Consider the following 25,799-nt stretch of genomic DNA (forward strand, 5'->3'; position numbering starts at 1 on the left):
TTTTTAGGGTTAAAATCCCATTGAATACAAAGTCCAGATTACTTGCTTTCCCATTGGAATGACATCTATTCTCAAATACTTACAATCCTCCTTGTTCTATCACTTATGGGTATGAGCTTTAAAACTATCAGGCCAGTTCTTCCCATGGTATAAATAAGTGTGCATGGGTCCATTGAAGTTAATGGAGTGACATCAGTCTACACTAGCAGAGGATCTGGTCGCTAGTTTTAATTAACTCTGAATAATACAATGAATGTTAAGTTATGGAGATAGAGGCTATACAATGATCTTTTCATAACCTTGAATCAAGTCTCAGCAGAATTCAGTATCACAAATCCTGCAGCTACTTTCACGTGAGTTTAATAGGTCAGTGCTTCAGGTTATTTTACATCATGAGAACCAGTGTTACACGTTAATAAATCTCCTCTGCTACAAACAGGCGACACTCAGTGACTTCGAAGGTAGTGGCATGCTCATGAATGAGGGTAGAATTTGGCCATTTACAATGAATGCATTTTTTTCCTTTTTAACCACACGTACTCTCAACTCCCTGTGTAAATATTTATCTTCAAAGAGAAAAATTGATTCTATGAAAATTGTTTATTAAAATGCAACATTTTAAGACAAACAAATTACGTTTTTTTTACACTTGCCAACATCTCCTAATCAGGCAATCCACAGAAAAGCAATAGAAAGGTTTAGCTCTATGTTGATTAACCTCTTGTTCTATCTTTTATCCATCTGACGTACTCTGATACTTTGGTGTAGATACCATATTTGCCGTCCTTTGCACACTCTTCCCCCCAGCTGGTTATTCCAGTTAGAAACCAGGTACCTTCTATTTCTGTGGTATGAGGGCCCCCGCTGTCCCCTTCACAGGTATCTTTAGCCTCTGAATGGTAACCAGCACAGAACATATTCTGTAAGATAGAAAACGTGCTGCTTCTCATGCACGTTGCACGGTCAACGAATGGGACTTTCAGAACCTGTAGGACTGTGGCCACCCTTCCCCGGAACAGCTGGCTCCCCCAGCCACTCACGGTGCCAGTTCCATGTTTGAGGAGGCTGTTGGTGAATTCCTTGCTGGCGATGCAAATGGGGGTGACGTAGCTGTTGAACTCCAGCGGGGTCCCAAGCTTTAGCAGTGCTATGTCATTATGGTACTTGTTTTGGCTGGCATCATAGGTGGGATGAGGAAAGATGTTCACAACTTGGCGATATTGCTCGGTACCGTCATTGACTTCCGTGTTGTGTTCCCCTGGTGAAATAAACATGGTGCTTTTTACAATTACAAGCAACCTGTGGGTGACTAAATACACTATCAGGGTTAGTAACTACACATACAACTGATACTTTTACTGTCACTGAGGCTCAGCTGGGAGCCAAAATGTCATAAGTTCAAATCCCACCCTGGGAATTGGCTCAGACCCAGTGGTGATAGTGCACCGCACTATGAGACGATACTAGTTGTGCCATCTGTCAGATGAGACAAGGTTCACTGTGCCTGTTACTGTATAATCTATTTGTTGCTATGTGTTTGTGTCACTGCAGTCTATTAACAGATCTGACTAAGGCCCTGTTCCTGCAAAGGGAGAGGTTGGCAAAAACTTGCCAACTGCAGAACTGAGGCCAAAGTGTGTGATGATCTCCTCATCTAGGGTCTGATCCTGCCCCCTTTTGAAAGTGACTTCACTGGAAGTAGGATCAGATCCCCTAGTGTCTGCCCTACAAGGAGTAGGAAACCAAATACCAGTGATAGCTCGTAAGTAGTTTCCTTATGCTGTGTGAGAGAGTCCCGTGCTGCAGGAGCAGGTTATGAGTTATGTCCCTTATGGTGCAAATGTAACCCATTGATGAGTGTGTGCTATAGGCTCCCTTCTGTGCCGATCCCGGGAGGCGATGAATTGGTACAGTCCCCAAATCCAGAGCCTTGGCTCTTTTCTTCAAGCTGCAGCAGCTCATACTTTGAGCTCTAGAGGTGCCTGATGCAATGACCACCCTCTTGAGGTGACAGACCAGGGACTGCAATGAGCTGCTATGGTCTGAGATAATGCTCTATAGCTAAGGGCTCTAACAACTCATATCCTTTGTGGATCAGCGCAGAGGGGAACCTGCAACACACACGCACCAGTGGGTTACACATACATCAAGTTTAGCTGCCCACGTTGAATGATGTATCAGACCAGAGACGGTGGCCGCCCAGCTAAAGATCCAATAGTACCGTGTTAAAAAACACACACAAAAAAACCCCCAAACCAGTTGGGGCTAACCCTGGCCTCGTAGCCAAAATGTTCTGTTGGGAAATAGGGGGTGGTGATCCAAGTTTTGTAGCGGTTGGGATAACAGAAGTTGGGTGATTCTTTGCAGAGTTGCAAGGGGGAGCGTTGTCCTTGGATTTTACAGTCTCCCGAACCAAGAATATATTTCATTGCAAACAATACTCCAGACCCACAGCAGCCATTCTGTATCTCTGCCAGAAGGACCGCGCCCCCCATAGAGGTAGATGCAGGGAGTTGTTGCCAGCAACTGGACTATTAGGCCCTACAAAGGCAGTAGATACAAAGTCTCTGTTCCAAAGCCCGTCTTTCCCAGCTCCTGCAGATCCCCCTCCCACAGCTTCCTACACTTTCCTCTGCTGAGGATAAAAATCAACTGCAGGCGCTTTGCTGTTTAGGGCTATTGCAGCTGATTTTTTGGCAGGCTTATCCCGTCCTTAAAAGACAAAAAAAGGGGGAATTTGTCAAGACTTCAGGTGCTTTGAGGCTGCACAGCGTTAAGATTGATCAGAGAAGTCCTTTCCTGCCCAAAGGAAAGTCTACCTGCCCAGGCAGCTTGCTAACTAGCTCTGCAAGGAAACCAGAAGCAACATCACTTCCCCGCCTACTGGGACCAACATCCTAAATCTGCAGGTAACTCGGGTGGGATGGAGGGGAATCCTGAGACCTGATCAATAGCTTGTCACAAGCAACCCACTTCTCTTTTTTGTGACCCAAAGTGGGTCGGGAACGTTTAGCCTCTGCCTCAATCTTCCTCCGAGCTTTGCTGCAGTCTCTAGAATCTGAGCTGTTCTGTCTGTTGTATTCGCAGTGCTTCTGCTTTTAACAGTTTATTGGCTTCCTGCTGAGTGTGCCACGAGAGAGCCTGAAGTCAGACCATCAGTCAGCTCTCTGTGTTCTTTTTAATGGTATTGTCTGACTGGCAGCTTTGCTCACTACCCTGTTTCTGAGCCACCCTCATTGGGTGTGGGTGTGTTTTCAGTGCATTAGGATATGAGATAGAAATGAGGGAGTAGGGATTTCTTTTCAGATGACATTACGAAGCTGTAAAAATAAGACACATATGGGGGAGACTTTGAGTTTTTTTTTCCCTATTAGTTTTTCTTATTGATATTGCTGCATAATTGTTGCAGAACATATGCCTTATGTGGAATTGGGGGGGGGGGTTAATTTTAACGCCTTTATTTTTGTTTGCTAAATATTTCAAGGGGGCGCTATTGTGCTATAATTAAAGCTAGGTGTTTGGCATGGATGGAGGGGAAAGTGCAAGCTGCTTGATGTCTGGCATATACTCCAAAGTCACTGTGAAAACCTGCAATCCCAGATTTTTTTCCCTTTTTACTTGGTTCCTGTCAAAAAAATCCACTCCAGACCCATTTCCAAGCAAAAAATGGGCCCTTCTAACATGAAACTGTTTCCGCTGTATGAAGAGCGGAAGTTGTGTATTCGCAGTTGAACAGATACGCTCTATCACCCTTGTGAACTTTCAGGGAGGCAAAACTGGCTGAAAGTAAATGGTAGAAAATGTGGCACTCAACCTTCTGCAGACCCTAATCCTGTGCAGGGGCAACCTGTACTGGCATGGAGCTCTGCTGAAATCAGTCCCGGGGGCTTTTTGTCTTAAGCCTTTCTGACAATCCCACTCTTAATGTCTGAGTTGGTCCAAATTAAGTGACAATTAGAAATATACCCAGATCATCTAACTTTTAGTCTGGTGTGTTGCACGTTTCAATTGAATCAGTTGTTATGGGCGGCTGCTACTAACTAGATTTGTGTCCCATGTGCTCAGCAGTTATAATATGAAAGACACTTCAGAAACAACTTGAGGAAACAGACTTGTGAGCCATCACCTTTTGACCCTTGCCAAATCCCTGCCTTAGTTATGGGGCCCTGCGTTGAATTCTCTTCAGGTTTCCCATGGGCAATCAATGAAAGCTGAGTAGCTGGCCGGGACGGGGACAGCGGGATGAGGGGGGAAATAGCTTTGGTAAAGATGCAATGAAGTCATTTTGTGGATGTGTCAGTTTTGGCCTGTCTACACCTCACAGTTCCTCACATACAAGTTCAGTTCTCTACTTCAGTCCATAATTTCTACTTTCTGCAGAATTTCAGTCTTTACAGGATCCATTTCTGCTTCTGCTGCAGAATCATTTGGATCATTGATCCCTCAATTAACTTTCAGATCTGTGTGACGTTTGGCCAATGAACAGTTAGTTTTATGAAAGTTTAAGGCCTGACAACCGTGGAAGCAGAAATGCAGTTTTTAGCTGCCGGCAAGACACTAGTTGGTCAATGCATTTGGAGCTGTGCGGCACACTGCCACCGATAGGCCTGTATTAGTCCCATCCGCTTTATAGCCACAAACGCGGATATCCGCGGAGCATTTGTGTGGATGGGACGTGCATACAGATTTTGTATCCACGCAGGGCTCTATTTGTCAGGTATTTCATGTTCTGTGTCAGCTAAGGCTTCTGAGGGGAGACTTGTCATATTCTGAGTGGTGGTTTTCTGGATTTTTGTTTCACTAAAGTGAGACCCAAAAACTTCTCCCTTTTAGGCCCTGGTTGTTGGGAGCCATGATCCTGGAGACAACACTAAAGCCACCTGAGCTTACTCTTCTAATTTACTATGGGCCCGATTTTCAGTTGGCGTGAACTGCTATAGCTCCATTGAAGTCCGTTGACTTTAATGGAGCTAAGCCAATTTATACTAGCTAAGGCCCTGGCCCTACATCTTTGTTTGCTATAGTCAGTGGACACCTTAAAGCCTGTTACATTACAACTCTAGCTGTACCGTGGAACAGTTGTCTGGCCTGGACAGAGGCATCCATGTTCTAATACAGTTTGTACGTACAGCTGGAGTGGGATAATGTGACTATGAGGCTGTAACACAACTCTTGTTCCCTACCTGCCAAAAACCATGTTGTCCCATCAACCTAACAAACAAACCCTGCTGGAATATCGATGCCAGTCACAGGTCTAGGGGAAGCTTTGCCATGATAAACATGTTCATAAACTGGATAGCGCCCATTTTAGTTAGCATGCCTAACTGAATATCCACGAATGCATTCAGACTTCCTTTTGCTTACCTGCCACGACAGTAATCTGTGCTCCAGGCTCAATGCAGTGCGCTGCTGTTACGATCCATTTTTCATTGACAATAGACCCTCCGCAGAATCCTACTCCATTTCTATTCTGCAAATGAACCTACGGAGAGAGAAATCCAAGCCTTGTGTCCCACACAAACCAGTAATGAAGAGAAATCAAACATCATAGGTATATTAAGGGAGTGGACAAAGGGTGAGGAACAGCCACTGCTAAATGGTACATGCAAAATTGACACCGTGAAAGCAACCACCCACTTTCCCTCATGCTCAAAGACAATTTCTGAGGAGTTCCTGAGCATCCTTCCTCCCCTCTTGAGGTATTCCTGTCCCGTCCTGCTGGTTTGACCACATTTCACAGGACAACCTTACCAATGGCTAAATACCATCTCCCATCCCTCCTCTGGCTAGGTCATGACAAGGGGAAACCAATCTAACACCACGTGAAGTTCAACTCCCCTCACAGTCATTCCAGACAGACTCCTGAACAGGTTATATTGGACACCAGTGAGAATAGTGGCAATGGACCAGCTCCTCTGCTAGCCTAAGGCAGGTAGGTGCTGCGCCAGTGGTAGCCAGGGGACACAGGCCTACATGTTTTACATTCCAAAACTTCATTTCAAATAAAATATGCAAACTTATTAGGCACAATTAATTTAGAAGAGGGATTTCCCAACCATGTTGTTCCTTAAATACCACACGATCGCTACTAGAGACCAGCTTCCTTCTGTAAGTGTACCTGCTGCCTCTTAGCCCCGAGAAGCAGAATGTTAAGCAGGAGAGATCAATACTTATGACTAAGAGAAAGAAGCCTGCATACTACAAGAGGTTTGCACCGAACAGGATCTGCTCTACAATTAAAGATCAATACTTTGTATCTCGCAGGTCTCTGTTAATAAAGCACAGGATCTATTTGTACAGATGAAAGATAAATGTCCCTGTTAATTCCAACCATGTTTTAGTTTGGCAAGAAATATCTCTAATTAAGTTAATTGTAGACTTGAAGGTACCTGGCCACTGGAGGGCAGCTATAGATTGAAAATTACAACACTAAACCAGCTACTTAAATATCAGGCTGCAAAAGTATGAACATAATTTAAAAAAAGTATTTGCTACTGATTTGAGATGTGACCCAAACTAATGTCCAGATCCAACTGTTCCCAAGAGCTGAGACAGTTTAGACGAAGGTCTGAGTTCTGTGTCTTGGGCCCATGTCCATTAGCAATGTCTTAGATTTCAAGTGACGTTAGAGGCCGTCTCTAACATTAATCAGGCTGTTTGTGCCAGTTCATCACGGAAGTTACAGCACCATAAATTCTTGCCCAGAGCTGGTGTAGTGGTGCATGTTGTTAGTTGTTCTGGGGTACCTTTTCCCTGTGTCCTTGTCTGCCTCAAGTAGACCAGCCCAGGTGTGGGGTTTTCTGCCTGAAGTTATCCATTGCAGCCACTAGAGAGGTTCCTCCTTCAGCTGCCAGGAGCGCCGCCTTTCTTGTGCTCTCCTGTTATCTTCCTGCACGGAGTGATTCGCTCACTCTTCAGAAACCATCCCTCAACAAGAACTCCGCACAGAAACGTGTGAGGGTGTTGGAGAGAAGAGAATACTGACCAGAGAAAGCTTGGAGTCGTGGTGGGGGGGGGGGGGGGGTAGAGGGAAGAGGTGGAGGAGAGAGACAAAGGGGGAGAAAAATAGGTGGATCCAGAAGGCAACTCCACACTTGAGAGGGTGGGGAAGAATGCCCCAAGGAGTAAATGGAATGGGGACACAGAAGGGGGTGATAGCTTTTAAAGAACCCAAATGGAGCACCGGACCACTCAGAAACACATTGCAGGAGGTAGCAGACCTTCTGACCATTGCCAACTCTTCCAGGGTAGCAGGTCTACTAGCTACTTCCCCATGTGATGGTGATAAAAACTGAGAACAGGGAGGCACTCATGTTTAGGGTGACAGGAGAGTCACATGGCTTGGTAAAGGCCTTTCTAGAGTTGGATAAGCATCAGAATTTGAAGGGTTTTTCCAGTCCCGTGTGGTTTCCCCCTTACTCTTTTTAACGGTGTATCCTACCGTGGTGTCTCCTGTGTATGATTTTATGTCACTGACATGAATCATTGTGTAGTGGTGTATCATCACCGTGCAACATATGGAGCTGGAGAATGTAGGGCTTTGAGCATCTCTGGGCTGGTAGTCAGAGCAAGACTGCAAGCTTGGTCATTCCTGGAGACGATGGGTCTGTTTTTTTCCCTTGATTGCACCTAAATGGCCCTGACATCTGTCAATTTTGGATTCCAATGAAGAAGCTAGTGTCAGTTTGTTTGTGACCATCTTTGCTCACATAAACACAATTGTTTTGCTGTCATCCTTAAGAGGTGAGGCAAATGGTCACTTCTGCCTGCTGCTAACCTTCTAACTTAAACCCCTTCACGTCTCGGGTTCTTCACCAAAGGTGTCTCTGCCTCATTTTCGCTACCTGCCTTCCTAGAAACGCCTTCTTAAGAATGTCATTGTTCCTCTGTTTGAGACAGGATTAAAATACCTCCACTTGATCTGTCTGAGTGAAGATTTTATATCCCGTTTTGTGCAGCATCTAGTCATTGGTCTTTCAATCCACATTACCGGCTGTGCTGGAGCTCAAGATATCAAAAGATTGTACCTCATACTGATTTTATTATTTCACTGTTTAGCTCTCTCAGCCATCGCTGGATGCATCAACCTCATCAAAGCCAGGATAACTGTGGAAGTCTTTGAAAAAGGTTCCATTTAGTAACAGTTTCTTCTGCACCTCTCTTCTGTTGCTCCTTGTTTTTACAACTGTTTACACAGCAGTTGGTGGGTGGAGTTTTATTTGCATTTCCCTGGTCCAGACGTCACAATATTTCTGTTTTATTACATCCCTGTTGGTTTGGATGAGATGGTTGTGATGTCACTGTGATGTTGCAGTCTATATGATTTTATGAAAGTATGCTGATGAGTGTGAATATAATGTAACTAAAATATGCTTCATGCAAAAGGTCTCTTGTAAGGTATCATTACAAAGCTTATAATCTACTAAGTATGGTCATCCTATTTGTATAAATGTATCACTCTTGTATCTGAAACTAGAACTATGAAATATAACTCTGAGGGCCTATTGTAATTATGCAAAGTGTAGGCCATTAATGGTGGTTTGGAATCTTGATGGCTCCCATCAATCAGGACAATTGACTGTGGATGGCTCTGTTGGCAGGCAGGCCTTCCTGTGAGTCAGGCTGGGAGGAATGAAGGCTTGGGGTCTTACAGTGACATGTGATCATGTCACCTGAACTGGAATCCATCTTTAACCTGGTGTTTTTCCATTGAGAAGGAGGGTGGGAACCAGAGGGACAAAGGATTCCCGCCTTACGCAAAAGATATATAAGTGGGTGGAACAGAACAAATTGGGCAGCCATCAGGAGAAATCCCCTAGCTACCACCTGAGCTGGAACAAGGGCTGTACCAGGGGAAAGGATTGTGCCCAGACTAGGAAGGCTTCCAGTCTGTGAAAGAAAGTTATTGCAACATCTCTGAGGGTGAGATTTTATCTGTATTCCGTTTTATTACTGTACTAGGCTTACACTTGCGTGTTTTATTTTATTTTGCTTGGTAATTCACTTTGTTCTGTCTGTTACTACTTGGAACCACTTACATCCTACTTTCTGTATTTAATACAATCACTTTTTACTTATTAATTAACCCAGAGTATGTATTAATACCTGGGGCGGGGGGGGGGGGGAAACAGCTGTGCATCTCTCTCTCTCAGTGTTATAGAGGGCGAACAATTTATGAGTTTACCCTGCATAAGCTTTATACAGGGTAAAACAGATTTATTTGGGGTTTGGACCCCATTGGGAGTTGGGCATCTGAGTGTTAAAGACAGGAACATTTCTTAAGTGGCTTTCAGTTAAGTCTGCAGCTTTGGGGCATGTGGTTCAGACCCTGGGTCGGGGTTGGAGCAGACGGGCGTGTCTGGCTCAACAAGACAAGGTGCTGGAGTTCCAAGCTGGCAGGGAAAGCAGGGGCAGACGTAGTCTTGGCACATCAGTTGGCAGCCCCCAGGGGGTTTCTGTTATCCAACCCGTCCAAGATGTCCAATATCTGTTTGTGACTTCTGGTGAGGAATAAACAGATGGAGTTTGTTAAGACTCCTTCAAATATATATAGGACCAGTTTATCTGTTGATGTAAATTATCATAGCTTCATTGAAGCCAGTGGAAGTGCACTGACTTACACCCGCTGAGGATCTGGCCCAATCTGTGTTCTCATATAGGTGTTCCATGGTAAGAGAGGGTGAGTAAAGAACATATTTAGATGATGCCATATGTGTGCATAGCACTCGCCAGACAAAATGAAGTCTCTGACCCAAATCTAAGACCCAATCTTGCAAGTAGAATAGGAGTACTTGTGGCACCTTAGAGACTAACAAATTTATTAGAGCATAAGCTTTCGTGGACTACAGACTACGGATGCATCCGAAGAAGTGGGCTGTAGTCCACGAAAGCTTATGCTCTAATAAATTTGTTAGTCTCTAAGGTGCCACAAGTACTCCTATTCTTTTTGCAGATACAGACTAACACGGCTGCTACTCTGAATCTTGCAAGTGTTGGCAGACCCTTCTGGAGCCCTCTCAAGTCAGTGAGTTCCTGCCTGGGTGCAGGGGTCTGCCCATGTGGCTCAAACTGCAGGATCAGAACCTTAAATTGTAAATTCTAATTCATTCAGTGACAATATCATGAAAAGTGGCCCACAGTTTAGTCTGAAGTATTAAAACATGGCTCTGTCTCTTCTTCATTGTGAAGTTGTGCCCCAAAATGTCAACATGTCCCCATAAGTTTTGCTTGATTGGAGAAGTCTTCACCTTTGGCTGCTTGTAGTGAAGTGCTTGGCGCGCTCATGTATTATTCTACCAGCAGCCAAAACTGGTTGGATTGTCCCATTTGGACAAAGATGCAGTCACTCTGTCTCCTAGCAAGTTCCCAGTGTGGCCCTGAACTGGGCAAAGTATGTTGCTACAGCATAGATAATGTACATGGGCCAAAAGACTCTGAGATTTGAAGTGTGTGACACTGGCTTCAAAGAGCATATAGAAGAAATTCTTCTGTGTACAAAATGACATGAGAGCAATCAAGTTTAGCAGAATAACAAACAGGAATCAAACATCCAGTACCTGCCAAGGAACTTCACCTTTCCCGCTTTCCACTCCACCAACGACTCGTGTAACTTGCTTAATGATGGGTGTGATTTGTGTGGTATTGTCTGTTGCTTCGTCGTGATCATCGGTAGAATTGTAGTACCACTTGTCAAAGGTGTTTATGGCTCGGGTGTTCTTGCTTTTGGCTTCAGGAGCGGTAATCCTCCCACATGGAAATGGCACTGTGAGAAGAATGCAGCTTCATAAGGTAGCACTTCAGCTGGCCATGCATCATATTAACTGTTATTACAAATGAAGTGGCAAAACTGGAGATTAATGTTTCATGCATCTCATTAGCAGGATGATGAAGGAGCTCCAGGGGAATGGGCTAATTTAAGTGGTTCATGTTTGTTTGAATTAATTTATGGTGATGTAAGTCGCTCTCATAGTCAAATAAACACAACAATAAACTCCATCCGAAGGTCAGAAATAGGAGCTCCTTGGTAGTGCAAGCACAAAGCTTTACCAGGTTTTAGAAATCAATTTTGAGGACTTTGAAATGGAAAAAAAAAACAACCCCTGTGTGTACGTACACATGGAGATGTGATTAACTCAGGCCTTTACTCAGCATGGTACTGGCATATGCCTAACTTTAAGCATCAGAATAGTTCCATTGACCCAAGGGGTCTACTTGCATGGTTAAAGTTAGCATGTGCTGAAGAATCTGGCTGAATTGGGGCCTCACATGGCATAACTCTGTTGTAAAGTCCGTGTCATCAAACTAACAGTTTAATTAAAATTAAATTTATTACAATTATTAAAATAAAAATTGGCCATGGTTCCCGGCCAATGGGAGCTGCAGAGCTGGGGCTTGGGGCATGGGGCAGTGTGCAGAGCCCCTTGGTTACCCCTACATGTAGGAGCCAGAGCGGGGACATGCCGCTGCTTCCAGGAGCCGTGTTTAGCCATGGCAGACTGGGATCCTGCCTTAGCCCTGCTGCACTGCCGATCGGAGTTTTAACGGCCTGGTCAGCGGTGCTGACCCGAGCCACCAGGGCCCCTTTTCAATTGGGCGTTCCGGTCGAAAACCAGACACCTGACAACCCTGCCTGCTATGAAGCTTTCCAATGAGTCCTGCCTCACAGTCAGAGACTGTGGACCACGCTGTGAACAGGAAGCCTACAAGCATTTCACTTATGCTGTCGACCCATGGTGGTGGCCACATGCAACCAGGCTTCCTGGAGATCGCCACTCTGCATCCTCTGTGTCTAGCTGGTTCTGCCTGCTCCCCCTTCCAACCCTGTTGTTCCTGTAGCAATGGCAGCTTATACTCTTTACCTGGCTTACTAGCTAACTGCCAGGAGTCCTGACTCCCAACAATTGTTGCTGCCAAAGAGATGGTGGGGGATCTCGAATAGGAGGGGCAATGCCCAGGGAACAGTCTCTCTCTGGAGATGGTCTCCACATTCTGAATAAGTTTGAGAGCCTTAGTAGACGAGGGGAAGGGACATTAATTGTGCCCTATAGTGTCAGATCCCTTCAAACCAGCTGATTTTGGACTCTTGCTTGACATCTGGTTCTACTCAGTAAAGTAGTAATGCAAATGCGACATTTCTTACCCAACAGATCTGCTCCTTGTTTGTATCAGTCAAACCTGGTTACTTTGGTGACAAAAGGAATTGCTTACTATTTCTTGCTCCTGTTTGCTCTTCACTGTTCCTGTCTTCCACTCTACCAAACAACCCATATAATTCCCAGTTACAGGTTCTAGTCCATCTTTTGCATCGGAGTCAGAATTATTTTAGCAAAGTTCCTATCAGTTATACCTGTGCAAATCAGCTTGAAAACAATAGGGCCACAGAGAAACGGCTGATTTTGTTCGGCAAAGCCTCTATCACTGATAGCGATGCACAAGAAGGAAGCTTATTTTCTTCTGCGGTGTTCAGCTTGCTTACCAAAATGACGGCTGTACATGTGCCTGAGATATTCATGGTAGGCAGGTTGCAATAAATCAAACACTTAAAAAGGTATTGAGGAGTTTGGGAAAGCCTACTGGGTGGTTTGGAAGATCAGAATTAGAAACCAAGAAAATCAACTCTCCTGTTGCACATATAGAGAGAGAGATTTCTCCCACTGCGCTTGCTTATTATAACTGACATTTCTATAGCAACTAACTACAGTGCAGTATAAATACAGCATGTGTCTGAGCTAGAAGAGGATGGAAATTACACATGCATATGTAAATATTTTACAACCGATGAAGGTGAGAAGACTATTAAAAAGCTGTTGATAGATTAGTAAACGCATTTTAGAGTTTTGAAAAACAAGTTCGAATTTCTAAGCACTTTCAATGCAGATAGTTAACTGTTATTTTCAATGGCCACATCTCACTTACTTTATATGAGGTCATATCTTTTACTACACCAAGTTCTGTTGGTGAAAGAGACAAGCTTTCGAGCCACATAGAGCTCTTCTTCAGGTCTGTGTAGCTGGAAAGTTTCTCTCTTTCACCAACAGAACTTGATCCAATAAAAGATATGACCTCACCCAGCTTGTCTCTCTAATATCCTGTGCCCAACATGACTACGACCCCATTGCAAACGGAGTTAACTGTTCTTTTCAATGGCCACTTACTTCTCACTTATTTTATATGCACAGCCTAGTAATATGGTCAAATCTGGGAGACGTAACAAGATAAAGTTGTTTCATGATGTTTTTCAAAGTAAAGCTTCTTTCTAAAGTTGCAACCGTGAAAATCCATGTATTTCCTTTTAACCTCCTTAATAGTAGATTTAGGTTGCATATTTTAGCATCAACTGCATGTCTTTTTCTGACTGTCAAGTGGTGGAATAGAAATAGTACCCAAAAGCAGCACGAGCTTGGCATGTCTCCAGTGAAGACTTCTCAAAGAACTTGTAGGACAATTCCCCATGATGTTCAAAGATGGGATCTAGCCCTGTTCTGTACCATCTATGGGATGTAGCCCATTCTGACTGGATGTAGATTTTCTCCATCCTATCTACTGTAATCAAAAAGCCCATCGCATCCCAAATATGAAGAACGTGGGATCAACAATGTCATAGCTCTTGCTTGCAAGAACTCATACGACATGCATACCTGTCGGCATGAGAGCAGCTGGACACATGGCTTCTCCCTCTAGAAAGTTAGGGGTCTCGGCAGAGAATGTTGTAAGGGGGTCATACTGGCGCATTGACAGAGGAAAAGTATACATGACCTATAGATGGCCACCTGACACAAGCAGTGATCCCAGTGCCTACTCTTAAGCATCCCATTCCTGCTCTGTAGAGTGGTGGCCTTAGTGTGGCCCTATTTTTCCTATGTCTTGTTTGGGGAAGGGGTTTATGCCACCAACTGCGCACGTGGCCCTTACCTGCCACAAAATGTCCATGACTATTGCTAACCTGCTCTACTACACATTTCACAACATGCTTTATGAAACAACCAGGCTGAGAGTTCCAAAGCCACCAAGGGGATTTAGATGCACTTGTCCCATTCATTTCAATGCCATTGTGTGCCTAAATACTCCAGGAAGCTTTTGAAATCTCAGCCCAAATCTTTACATCATTTTAGAACTTGACCTGCAGGGTCACAGGATTTTCCATCTCCATTCAGTTTATAACCAACTGCACAGGAGCAAGCAACTTTGCGGGGTGGGTCATTGGTGCAAAAATGCTTGCATCCTCCATTCTTAGTAGCACAGGTTGAATCTGAAAGAAATTAAAACAAACCCATTAGACACTTTAAAAGTGCAATAAATGCAAAGCTGAAAATGACATAGATTAAGGAGCATGTCGCTGAACTGTTTACTTAGGACCTAGTCTGGGAGTAATGGGTGGTTAACCATTCTCAAGATCAGGCCTTTAGACTCCAGCATATAAACAACCCAAACTGTTGCATGGCAGAAGCAAATTTGCATCTTCATTTCTTCCAATGAAAGCACTGATCGGGATACGCTACAGTCAGAAATTTTGCCTGGTGTGTGTTAAGGGAACCAGAGTTAAGAAACCCATTTAATCTGAAAGCATGGCTAAATCCCTTTGTCTGCCTTGAAAATCTCAACCAGCATATCTAACCCATGCATTTCTCCAAGGAATACGTGTACAGCTTATGTGAGTCCAAGAGGTTAAAGCAGGGGCAATTATTTTTTGTCAAGGTCCAAATTTCTTCGGCAAGGTATGGTCAAGGTCCAGACCCCAGAGAAAATAATACAAATAATAATAATTAATAAGTAAATAAAAAGATTTCGGGGTCAGTTCAATTGCATCTGGCAGTCTGGATTTGGCCAGCGGTCCACCTATTGACTACCCCGAGTTAAAGCCAGTCTCCCGAAAACTGCAAATGTCTGAGCTAGAACTGGATGAAACTGGTGGGAAAATGTATTGTGGAAAGTCATGGGGAAGTGGTAGCATCTGTGGGTCCCCTCATTTCTCTCTCTGCTGGAGAGTGTTTTGGCTGGTGGACTCCGGTCTCATTGCTGATCCACTGAACCTGAGGCCTGCCCTGCACCGCCTAGCCTCCTGGCAAGCTATCAAGGAGACTGGTTTCCAAGACCTGCTTTGCAGTATGGAGAAGAGCAGAGTCCGCTAGGGCAGCCTCCTTGTGGGCTACAACAGCACCAGTTCTGACACGAATGACGTCAGAGAGACTGAGGCCACTCAGAGTTTCGGAGCTCTCTGGGACTTGGCAGCTCCACTTGGAAGGGTTTGTACAAATATTTGTACAATATCCCGTAGATTCCCCACCACGCTCCTCCTCCCCCTCTGTCTTCAGTTTGGATTCAGGTGACCAGATGCCAGGTTGAAGGGTGCAGTGTAAACCTTGGGGTAGACCTCTGATTTCAGATTGGTGTGAACCCAGAAACTCTAAGCAAAAGTTAGTTTAAACTGCCAGGTTTTGCATCATAAATGAAGAAAAACCACAGATTTTCCATGACACAAACCATAAATCCTCCCTGATCGAGCCCAGCTTTTGATGAAACTGAGCTTGGAGCCTATAATGTGTAATGCTGATGCCTCTGGGTGGGTCCTTGGCAGTGGATCTTGTTGCACGTGTCTCTACTGTCTAAGCAAAAAGACTCAGCCCCCAGCTTCAGCCACAGACACCACACTAGGGGTGTCAGTTTTACAGATGGTGGCCTGGATAGGAAATTGAACTGGGACACCTCTGGAGCTCGGGATACACTTCCCCAGCCAGGGGGAGTATGTAGGAGATGACAACTTGATGTGAAGTTCTGTTTCCCCTCTAGTGGAGGCTTGGCCAAGTGGAGACGGATGAGCCTGCTACAAAGGTAGCTAAGGGAGTTGAGTCTTTTAGCTCAGGCAGTAGAGGCTCATACATTAAGATCCAGAGGTCCCAAGTTCGATCCCCACTGCTGACGACCAACCCAGGGGCATTCACGTTACACTCACATTTTGTTGTGAACATTTTTGATGCACGCTTCCCTTCGCTTTTCTCTGTCTTTCGGGAATCTCATCTTCCCGGTGTCGAAAGTGACTAGTCAATAGATTTGCTTGTAATTCTCAGTGAGTTCTCAAATAACTTCACAGTAGATTAACTTCCCTTCCACTCCTCAAGGACACGTCCATTCCTGTCGTCATGCTTACGTGATCGTTTACTATTTTTATAAAGTCACTTCATTTCTATTGCTATTTTAGTCCCAGTCTGCCATCCACAAGAAGACTGCGGTGGCTTGAGACCATTTTATATTTACTGCAAATTTAAAACACTCTTCCAGACCCGCAACTCTTCCCTGCCAGAGTAAAAACACAAGTAGAGAGGGAATCTCTTCTCAGTGCTCGTTCGTTACACTGGCTATACTGGATCAGAGGATGGGCAGGAACAATGAGACAGAGAGATCCTAGCTCCTAAAACCATTAGTGATTCTATTTTCATAATCTCCTGAGCCCTTCAGGAGAGTATTGGCATTTTGTTTGTCTTTGGACTCACAGGGTGTGTGTGTAGTTGATCATTGCTCATTGTCAAACAGGGCCCCCTGTGTACTGTGCATGAAACTGTTGGGCAATACTCAACCCCCCAGCACCGTAGCTCGGATCCTGCTCCCACTGAGTCAATGGGAAAACTCCAGTTTGATTTCTGTGGATTTTGGATCAGGCCCCTATCAGGCCATATGTGATGGCTGCCACCTTGGCTAACACCAGGGTTTGAACCAGGGAACACCATAGCGAGAAGTAGAAGTTGCTTTAGCATGAGCTAAATAACCAATCCTTACTAGCGGGGTGGGGAGGCTAGCATCTCCTCTATGGATTGGGTCCCAAAGGAGAGACCTGTAACACACTCACCAAGGGATGGTGGATGCGTGGTCACTTACAGCAGTGCAAAGTGGTTATAAAAACCACCCAATGAGAATGGAAATTATTCACATCCACTTTGCCCAGGTCTAAGGGACTACGTATGGTGCAGGGCAGCAGAGAATCTGCCCTCTTGGTACATACTTAGCTCACAGTTCCTTCCTTCATACCCTGCCGGGCACCAACACACGTAGGAACCGACGTCATCTGCACAACGGGCTCCATTTTTACATGGATTTGGATTGCACTGGTCTCCATCTTGGAAATGAAAACAAGATCAGCTAATTAGCAGACAAGGGTATTCATCACTTTTGCTACTCAACAGTGAGTGTTCCCCCACCCTACCAGACTCAGGATAAAGAATATTAAGCTAAGCTTGGACCTGAAAACTTCTTTTTAAGGGAAAGTTAGATTCTGGAAAATAATTGCATAACAAATTGACAGAGCAGCAATCCTGTGGTGACCTCTGCAGCTGCATTATGCACAAAGGCCTGATTATGGCATCAACCCTGACCTAACTACAGTCTTTGGTGTGTTAATTCCCTTGACTTCAGTTGTGCTGTGCTCAATTCTCACTAGTGTGAGATCAGAGACTGCTCCTATGTCTCATCTAGCTTAGAACGCTGGAGCTAGGAGGTGGAGTTCCTTGAGAACACGCAGAGCCAGCTGGCTCCAAATTAGGTTTTTTTTTAAGTTCTCATCCTTCCTTGAAGAAGACTGTGGCGTGGCCACCTGGTTTTGAGCCTTTACTGTAAGACCCTGAACTTTAGGCTCAAGCTTTTCTCCTTTTCTGTAAGAGCTAGAAACAGACTTCTTAAAAGAAATGAAAGCCGAGCTTCTCATGTATTCCTGTGAATCCAGCTCTAAGGAAAACACCAATTATCAGAAAATTTGCAATAAAACCCGGGGACTTGGCAATTGGATTAGTGATGCTGAATCTTAAGGAAATAAACTCTTAAAAGACAGAGCAAAGCCAAAGCCGAAGGAGAAATGAAGAGTGCCCTGATGCATTCATGTTACACCAGCAAATTCAGCTGTTAATGCTTCTTCCTCCTCTCTCTCCTTCCCCCTCGTTCCAATGCAAACGGGGCAAAATATAACAAATTACAGAATGTTCAGCTTGCAGGCCATTTTTATTGTATAGTTTGGATTGACTCATGTGAGTTATTTAAGGGTGGAGATATTCTGTGTGCTCAGCCAATCTACGAAGCTGAAACATCCTTAGTTTCATATGTTTAGTGTTCATTGAATATTTTTTGGGGGCGGGGGTAGTTGAGGTTAGGGACCAAGGAGTAAAGAGACAGATTGTAAGTGTGAAGCAGAGCTGGACAAGAGATGCAAAACAAGTGTTTGTGGGCATTGGTTTGAATTCCAAACAGCTATCAGCTTTGGCCACATTTATAGCTCTCTTTAATACACTATTTCCAAGAAAATGTGATGTGCTCACACACATGTTTACAGAGGGGTCATTCATAGAAAGATCCATATTTGCATGTGAACAGGGCATTTGCTACTGGCCATTTGTCTCAAACCTTAACGTTTCATTTTTCCATAGGAGCTGAAACATTCTCCATGGTTTACACGACCAATCACACATCACAAACTGCAAGTGGTCGAGGTGAACTCATACAGTGAAACTTGTTCACACAAGCTGTTTGAACAAATGCAAATAATGAATAGACTCGTAAAAACCAACACTGTGAATTATCTGCAAACAGAACAGGGGAAAGAACTAAATTGGGGGATATATTATTCATCATGCATAAATTTGACCAGCACTACTATAGAACCTATTCCATTAAATGGGAAATATTCTTTCAGTGAATACCTGTACCTCCCGTTACTTATAGGCATGTACTGAAAGGTGAATACAGGATGGACCTTATGGTTTTTATGTATGTGAAATGTGGAGGAAGCAAATCTCTTACCAATATACCCTTTCCAAAACTCCATCTACAAAACAAACAAACAATAAAATGAATAATTTCTCTTGATATTTAATTTGAAAATTAAATTGCAGAACTAGCAAGAAGTAAAGCCCCCAAAACTTTAGGTAAAGGATCCAAATAGAAAGGTTTTAGGGTTAAAATCCCTTTCATGAAGCACAGGTCATAAGTGCTTATGCGAGACTCGCATGAACATAGGTGCTCTGCTGGTCCATTGCATGGGCTGAATTGCACCCTTTGGGAAAAGAGGCTTTTTCCATGATTGTCTCCCTCCTATCTCTCCCCCAGGACGTTCATAATGATGGGGCCGGGGTCATTCTGCCATAACAACACTCACTGTTTTTTCCCTGTTTTCAAAGACTTCTAGCGCTTCTTCAAAACTGCATTTTTCTTCCTTACATTCTCTCTCGAGGTTCCCTGGAACAAACTCTTCCAGTCGATTTGAATTATATCTCTTCAGCCTGCGCAAGATTGAGCTTGCTTGTTCATTTTTGATAAAAACTGTAATAAAATAAACCCATAGACCATAGTTACAGGATGGTATAGTCCCCTCAACGTTTTAACTGTCACGTTTAAGTGCTGTGTTCTCAAACACCAGGCTTTCCGTTCCTGGGTTTTCACCACCTAGACACCATGGCTATGGGCATATTGCACACACATAGTAAAATTCTAATATAGCGTATTCCCTTTCCTGTATACGGAAGGTACCTGTATAATATAACTGTGTCCAGCTGTAATGGCATGACTATATCAGTAAAAAACCCACACCCATAACCAAAATATTTAGGCCGGTACAAAACCTTTGTGTAGACCAAGCCTGAAAATGCTTGTTGAGGTGAATTTCATCCCAGTGCAGAGAGGCTAAAGGCTTAAGTGAGAGGTAGGTACCGCACAAGAGGCCCTCTGCAGCGGGGTGAATTTTGTCCTAGAAGAAAATCAAAAGGAGAGGGTTACTATTTGTTTTCACTTTTAAAACATTGTTTACATTTTTTCCAGAACTAACACCTCTTAAAGTTATTGCTCTACTTACTCTTTGCTGAACCAGATCCCAATAATTCATCCTGTAGGGCTACCACAAGGCAGATAAATTCCCCATTGAAGACTTTATTAATACCCGCCTTCTCTGGGCACTATTTTATCATGGTTTCAGTGTTCTTGACTAATTTCTCCAGTGTTCTAGGCACCAGTTGGTGCTTTGTTTCACCTCACACCACAAGCACTGTCTTGAGTGTGAGCAGATCTGCTTATTAAAACAGAGAAAGTTCTTGGTCATCTACTTGGTCAGCCAAATTTTCAAGGCCCTGTCTTATGACTAACAGGCTTACAGGGAAAGACGTCAAAACCTCTCATGGTCACTAGATGGCGCTGTCAGTTCTGCTTGGGGTTAAAGTTGGTCATTAAATTTGTGAAACAATATTATGTAGCTTCTTGTTCATATAAGGTTTATACTATAACAGATTTCCCAGAGAATGGGAGTAAATTTCATTGGCCACTTGAGACTTGGTGAGAGAGAGAAGAAACTGATCATGATGACTAGAAAGGGAACTTTGTGAGGACTGATAACAGCCAGACAGAATCTCTATTTGCTTTTAGAAGGCTAGTTTCTGCTCTCACTTAGTGCCCAATTAAACGCCCCTTGAAGTCATCCGAGAAACGCCCCCTGACTTCAATAAAGCCCTTATTCCAGATTTATACTTTGACTCCATTTGAGTTCATTGGAATTACCATCCTCACTTACCCCCTGTAACGGAAGGCAGGAATTGGCCCTTCTGCTGGAGCTCTATCTGCAAGTGATTATTCTGACTGCCAACTGTTTTTATAACAGTTTAAACGACTGCAAAACAAGTCTACAGTTCTGTCTTCCTTGTGCTGACACGTGCTTTCAATTAGCTATGAGAATTAAAATCTTGATTTTAACAGGACTACCTTGCCCTGTGTCTGAATGGAGTAAACAATTCTATTCTCCCGGAAAGCAGGTCTGGTAGAGAGTTGTGACTATTAATACAAATTGTCCGATGGCAATAGCTTGGTTTGTGTTTAGGGGCGGGATCCAAAATTGATTTCCCTCCTCTTCCTTGAAGTTTTGACCATTGACCAGTTCACACTTAAAATGCAAAGGCGAGCACTGTCGACAGATCGCCCGGAGCAGCATCAGTATGAGTAAAGACGGTTCTACCTGCCACCGTACCCTTTGCAAACAATCCGCCCCTTTTGGGGGTGACTGTGCTTCTGGGGCCTGCCATTTTGCATTTGAACTGTGCAAAGGGTCCAGTCCGGTGCAGTCCAAGACGTGGTCAGCTCCGTGGGCTCAGAGACATGCTGCTTTTTTCCACAATTAGTCTCCAGACTAATTACACAAAAACTAGAACATCAGTTGCAACATTTTCACCTTGTATCTCTTCCTGGACACTTCTAGCCAATAGGAATACAGCAGGCACCTGTTCCAATTAACCTACATGCACCAGCTACAGATGGTAACTCGTCAGCTGTAGCATTAAAATATAACACAAAGCATCCCTCTAACTCCAGCAACTGCCATTCTGCCATTCCAGCTAATGCAGCCATGTCCTGATGCTGCAGAATGCTTTAAAAAACAAAACAACACAACACCCTGGACAAAAGGCGACAGGCTCACTTGGAGAATGGGCATTTTATTCCATCCCTAGGGAAACCTCTGGCTGGAGGCAACTGCCAATAGCTAAGCAGGTGAATCTGAGAATCAATGGAGAGATTAAAACAACGAGGAGTCCTTGTGGCACCTTAGAGACTAACAAATTTATTTGGGCATAAGCTTTCGTGGGCTACAACCCACTTCATCAGATGTATGGAGTGGAAAATACAGGAGCAGGTATAAATACATGAAAGGATGGGAGTTGCCGTATCAAGTGAGAAGTCAGTCTAATGAAACAATTCAATTAATCCCAGGGGAGGAAAAATAACTTTTGAAGTGGTAATGAGTGGCCCATTACAGACAGTAGAAAAGAAGGTGTGAGTAACGGTAGGGGGAAATTAGTATTGGGGAAATTCAGTTTAGGTTTTGTAATGACCCAACCATTCCCAGTCTTTATTCAGGCCTAATCTGATGGTGTCCAGTTTGCAAATTAATTCCAGTTCTGCTGTTTCATGTTGGAGTCTGTTTTTGAAGTTTTTGTTGTTGAAGGATTGCCACTGTTAGGTCTGTTATTGATTGACCAGAGAGATTGAAGTGTTCTCCTACTGGTTTTCGAATGTTATGGTGCCTGATGTCAGATTTGTGTCCATTTATTCTTTTGCATAGAGACTGTCCAGTTTGGCCAATGTACATGGCAGAGGGGCATGACTGTTTAAATACACTTTCTCTGTGCCTGGGTCTATGAGGTTTCCGGTATCCAGGTCTAGCACAGAATTCTGTAGTAGGCACGTCTCACGGGGCATGGGAAGAATATTTTGCCATGGTTTGCTTTCAAGGAGTATCGCAATACTGTGCTTTAGGCTCTCAGCTCTAATCAGTGAGTAAACACACTGGAAAGAATATTTTATCTTCCCAGCTAGGACAGTTTGTCTGGTTTGAAGTGAAATAACAATATAGTGCTCTGCACCGATATATAGTCCCTTCCACCACCCCCACAACACAGCACAAACATGGATACAACTTCAGAACCCCACCAGAGGGGCGGGGGGGGGGGGTAACCTCCCAATGTAGGACTGGGTCCTGCTTCCATTGAGGTAAATGTAAAAATGCCTTTGATTTCCTTAATGCAGGATCATGCCCCTGGACATGAGGAAAGATAGGCAACAAATGGTGTGATAGTTGGTGCATCAGCCTCACTTCTATTAGAAATGTCTGCTCTTTGGCCTAACTGTTCTCTTGCATGCTCATAATCTTAGTATAAAATATGGCATTTGAATTCAGCCCGAATTTGGCATTTAAACAATCGTCACAGTAGCAAATCCAAAGACCCCGTCATGTATTTATTGGTCGATTGGACAATTTGTTCTGGGATTCAAATACACCGTACAAGGCACAGACGCTCATTTGTAAATATTGTTTCCTCTGATTGTTTTATTTGTATTAAAATGGCTGAATCTAGAGCAATTCCTTGACATTAATAGTCATAAAATAAGTAGCAGAAAAGTCCCATTCTTTAAATAAAAAGCAGTACAGCAATTAATTTTATCACCATAAAAACCCTATTTTTTTATTCTCAAGAGAAAACATACTTTTAAATGGAGAACCGATAAAATTCAGCAGTCTTACTATGTGAATTTTCTTGCTGGTAAATGATATATTCCTTATCAGAGGACAGAAATGTTATCCGATCAATGAGAGTAACTAAAAAGCAGAGGACTTGCTATGTTTAAAATGAACCAACCTGTACATTCGGCACTGAGAAGAGATCCCAGAAGACCAGTGATGATCATGAGAGAGATTTTTGCCATTTTCATGTACCAAGCAATCCTTTTGCTAATGAATTGTGCAAGTATAGAGAAGCTGGATCGATAGTTCCAAAGTACAGGCCCTTGTTTGTTTACTTTGGGTAAAGCTGAGCTCTCCCAGCTGAAGATTTTGAAGCCTGCTGCCCAAGGTAGCTCAAGATGTACATCTCTCTCCCTCCCTGCCCCCCCGAAATGTTGACCTTTAATGGTAGATCTGGGTGAAAAGCAGAACTGCGCTGAAACTTGGATGCTGTGTCTGAAATGAGAGGAGGGTTGGGGTTATTTTTTAAATCTTCTCCTCAGTGAGAAGTTGATGCACAAACTGTGGCAAAGACCTGAGACTCAGGCCTATGATCCCTCTTCTAAATCACTCCCACTGATCCATGAATGTTCTGGAAAGTCCCCAGAGGGGCACTGGTAGCTCCAAGAAACCTTCTATAGAAGTTACAAACAGTCAAAGCAAAATGCCCAGTGTGATAACCACTTTCGGTCACTACTGAAAATAAACATTTTTGGTGAACTTTGTTAATTTGGGGCGGAGTGGGGGAACTAGGGGACTGTTTAAGATGAACACAATGTGTGAATTCATGATAAAGGTCTGAAAGACATTTGGTTTTCAGATTAGACTAAAAGGACGTGATTCTTTTAAAACAGATGAATGCAGTTGGAATCACTGAAAACGTGAAGGGGGATCATCGAAAATTTGAGATCTGGTACAGCGGACGAGAAGAGGTGTACGTTGTTCAGGTGTGTGATTTTTAAAATGCCATGTTTTATTTTTATATCCTCATAGTGCTGTTTAAAATGGTGGACATTCAGCTGAGAATTGCCTGTCTCTTTGTGAACTGGGAACTGTGGCTGGCAAATATGTATTGACCGTTTCTGTTCAGCTCCCTCGCTGCTCTATTAGACTGATAATGATCCAGTAGAGTAATAGAATAGGTCAGAGCCGCCCCGAGGGGAGGGGGGGGGGGGGCAAGTGGGGCAATTTGCCCCCACGAGTATGTCGGAGGCTCCCCCCGCCTCTGTCTTCCCCCATCCCCCTGGCGCCTCAACTGGTAAGGGGGCGGGGTGGCGAGCTGCGGCCGAGTGGCGGGAGCTCAGGCCCCTGGAAACACCAGGCCGCTGCAGCGCTGGACGTGGTGCGCTGAGGCTCCGGGAGAGGGGGCAAGTGGCATGGTAAGGGGCTGGGCACCCCCCCCGCAACCACATCCCCCACATCTCTGACCCCCAGCTCCGAGCCCAGCCCCTCTGAGCTGGACACCCCCCCAGCCCCATCCTCCCCATAGCCCTGACCCCCAGCTCCGAGCCCAGCCCCTCTGAGCCAGGCACCCCCCAACCCCTTCTCCCCCCCAGCCCTGACCCCCAGCTCCGAGCCCAGCCCCTCTGAGCTGGGCACTCCCCGACCCCTTCTCCCCCCCAGCCCTGACCCCCAGCTCCAAGCCCAGCCCCTCTGAGCCAGACACCTCCCCCGACCCCTTCTCTCCACCCAGCCCTGACCCCCAGCTCCGAGCCCAGCCCCTCTGAGCCGGGCACCCCTGTCCCCATCCCCCACAGCCCTGACCCCCAGCTCCAAGCACAGTCCCTCTGAGCCGGGCACCCCCCAACCCAGAGCCCAGCTCCCGACCCAGCCCTGGGCAACAGCAGCAGCACCTCCAGGCAGCGAAAGCCCATTGGCACCAAGCATCACCATCACCCAGGGACAGCCCATTATGTAATTGCAAATGTATACATACCATTAAAGCATTTAATGTTTTAAAATAATGTATTTCGTGTATTTTCAAATTATTACAAATTAATTTTTGAATGTATTTCACTAGTTATTGTTTACATTTCCAAATACATTACTATAGTATTGCAACTTTTTTTTTTTATGGAAGGGGCCACCCGAAATTGCTTTGCCCCAGGCCTCCTGAATTCTCTGGGCGGCCCTGTCTGGGACTGCCAGAGCTCAGTACCTTTCGAAATCAGGCCAACAATTTTTAAGCTATGTGATCAAATACGAATCTTTGAAATAATACAATACCATTTTCTACAACCTAGACTATTCATAATATTTGCTTCATTCACTATTATGGTGGGCCAGTATATTTTGTTGATTAGGGTCCAGATTTTCAAAGGTATTTAGGCACCTAAAGAGGCAGGCGGTAGGGTTTTCACAAGCACCCAAGAGGTTAGGTACCTCACTCCCATTGAAATCAGAATTAGGCTCCAAACCTGTGTAGGAATGTCTGAAAAATCCCAGTAAATCCCTATCTGCATCTCTAGGTATCTAAATCCCTTGAACAATCTGGCTCTTAGGGTCTATGCAAAGCCCAGTGAAGTCAAAGGGATACTTTCCACTGATTTCCGTGGGATTCCTTCCATTGACTTCAAGGGGCTTTGTAGTAGGCTCTTACATTTCTCTTCCTTATGTTGTATGCAGTGTTGTTGTATGTCAGTCCCAGGATATCAGAGAGACAAGGTGGGGGAGGTAGTATCTTGGAGGGAAGATCACTTGTCAGGATTATCTGGGTATATCTCCCATAATTAATTCCCTGCCATTGCAAGCGCCCTGGTCACAGTTTCACCTTGGTGTCTCCTATTCT

At 44.4% G+C, this 25,799-nt stretch overlaps 2 protein-coding genes and 1 long non-coding RNA gene across 3 annotated transcripts in view; 1 reads left to right on the forward strand and 2 right to left on the reverse strand.

Moving 5' to 3' along the window:
• Positions 1 to 23,988, forward strand: part of MCF2 (MCF.2 cell line derived transforming sequence) — a 118,702-nt gene extending 94,714 nt beyond the window's left edge. Inside the window, exon 23 of the mRNA XM_065556724.1 lies at positions 23,866 to 23,988. Coding sequence (XP_065412796.1) covers positions 23,866 to 23,973 — 108 coding nt within the window. The 3' untranslated portion in view covers positions 23,974 to 23,988. The remainder of the gene's footprint in view (positions 1 to 23,865) is intronic.
• LOC135973469 (coagulation factor IX-like) lies at positions 582 to 23,305 on the reverse strand. The gene is made up of 8 exons (XM_065556725.1): positions 23,148 to 23,305; positions 19,133 to 19,296; positions 18,778 to 18,802; positions 16,994 to 17,107; positions 14,120 to 14,248; positions 10,557 to 10,762; positions 5,365 to 5,482; positions 582 to 1,258 (listed from the first exon to the last, which is right to left on the reverse strand). Exons 1-8 carry the CDS (start codon positions 23,218 to 23,220, stop codon positions 714 to 716), a joined length of 1,374 nt encoding a protein of 457 aa, XP_065412797.1. The 5' UTR covers positions 23,221 to 23,305; the 3' UTR covers positions 582 to 713.
• On the reverse strand, positions 11,309 to 13,114 carry LOC135973470 (uncharacterized). The gene is made up of 2 exons (XR_010590303.1): positions 12,066 to 13,114; positions 11,309 to 11,820 (listed from the first exon to the last, which is right to left on the reverse strand). It is a non-coding gene; the product is annotated as an uncharacterized LOC135973470 (long non-coding RNA).
• Positions 23,989 to 25,799: the final 1,811 nt, after the last annotated feature.

This window comes from Chrysemys picta, chromosome 9 (genome assembly GCF_011386835.1).
Source record: "Chrysemys picta bellii isolate R12L10 chromosome 9, ASM1138683v2, whole genome shotgun sequence".
NCBI classification, from domain to species: Eukaryota; Metazoa; Chordata; order Testudines; family Emydidae; genus Chrysemys; species Chrysemys picta.

What these genes read in the sequence shown, in the direction of transcription:
- LOC135973469 (XM_065556725.1), bottom strand. Translation starts at nt 23,220, where the DNA reads ATGAAAATGGCAAAAATCTCTCTCATGATCATCACTGGTCTTCTGGGA. An exon ending in AAGGTGAAGTTCCTTGGCAG is followed by an intron (nt 5,483 to 10,556) that starts GTACTGGATGTT and finishes CTCTCTCCGTAG; the next exon opens with GTTCATTTGCAGAATAGAAA. An exon ending in ACAGATTACTGTCGTGGCAG is followed by an intron (nt 1,259 to 5,364) that starts GTAAGCAAAAGG and finishes TTATTTCACCAG; the next exon opens with GGGAACACAACACGGAAGTC.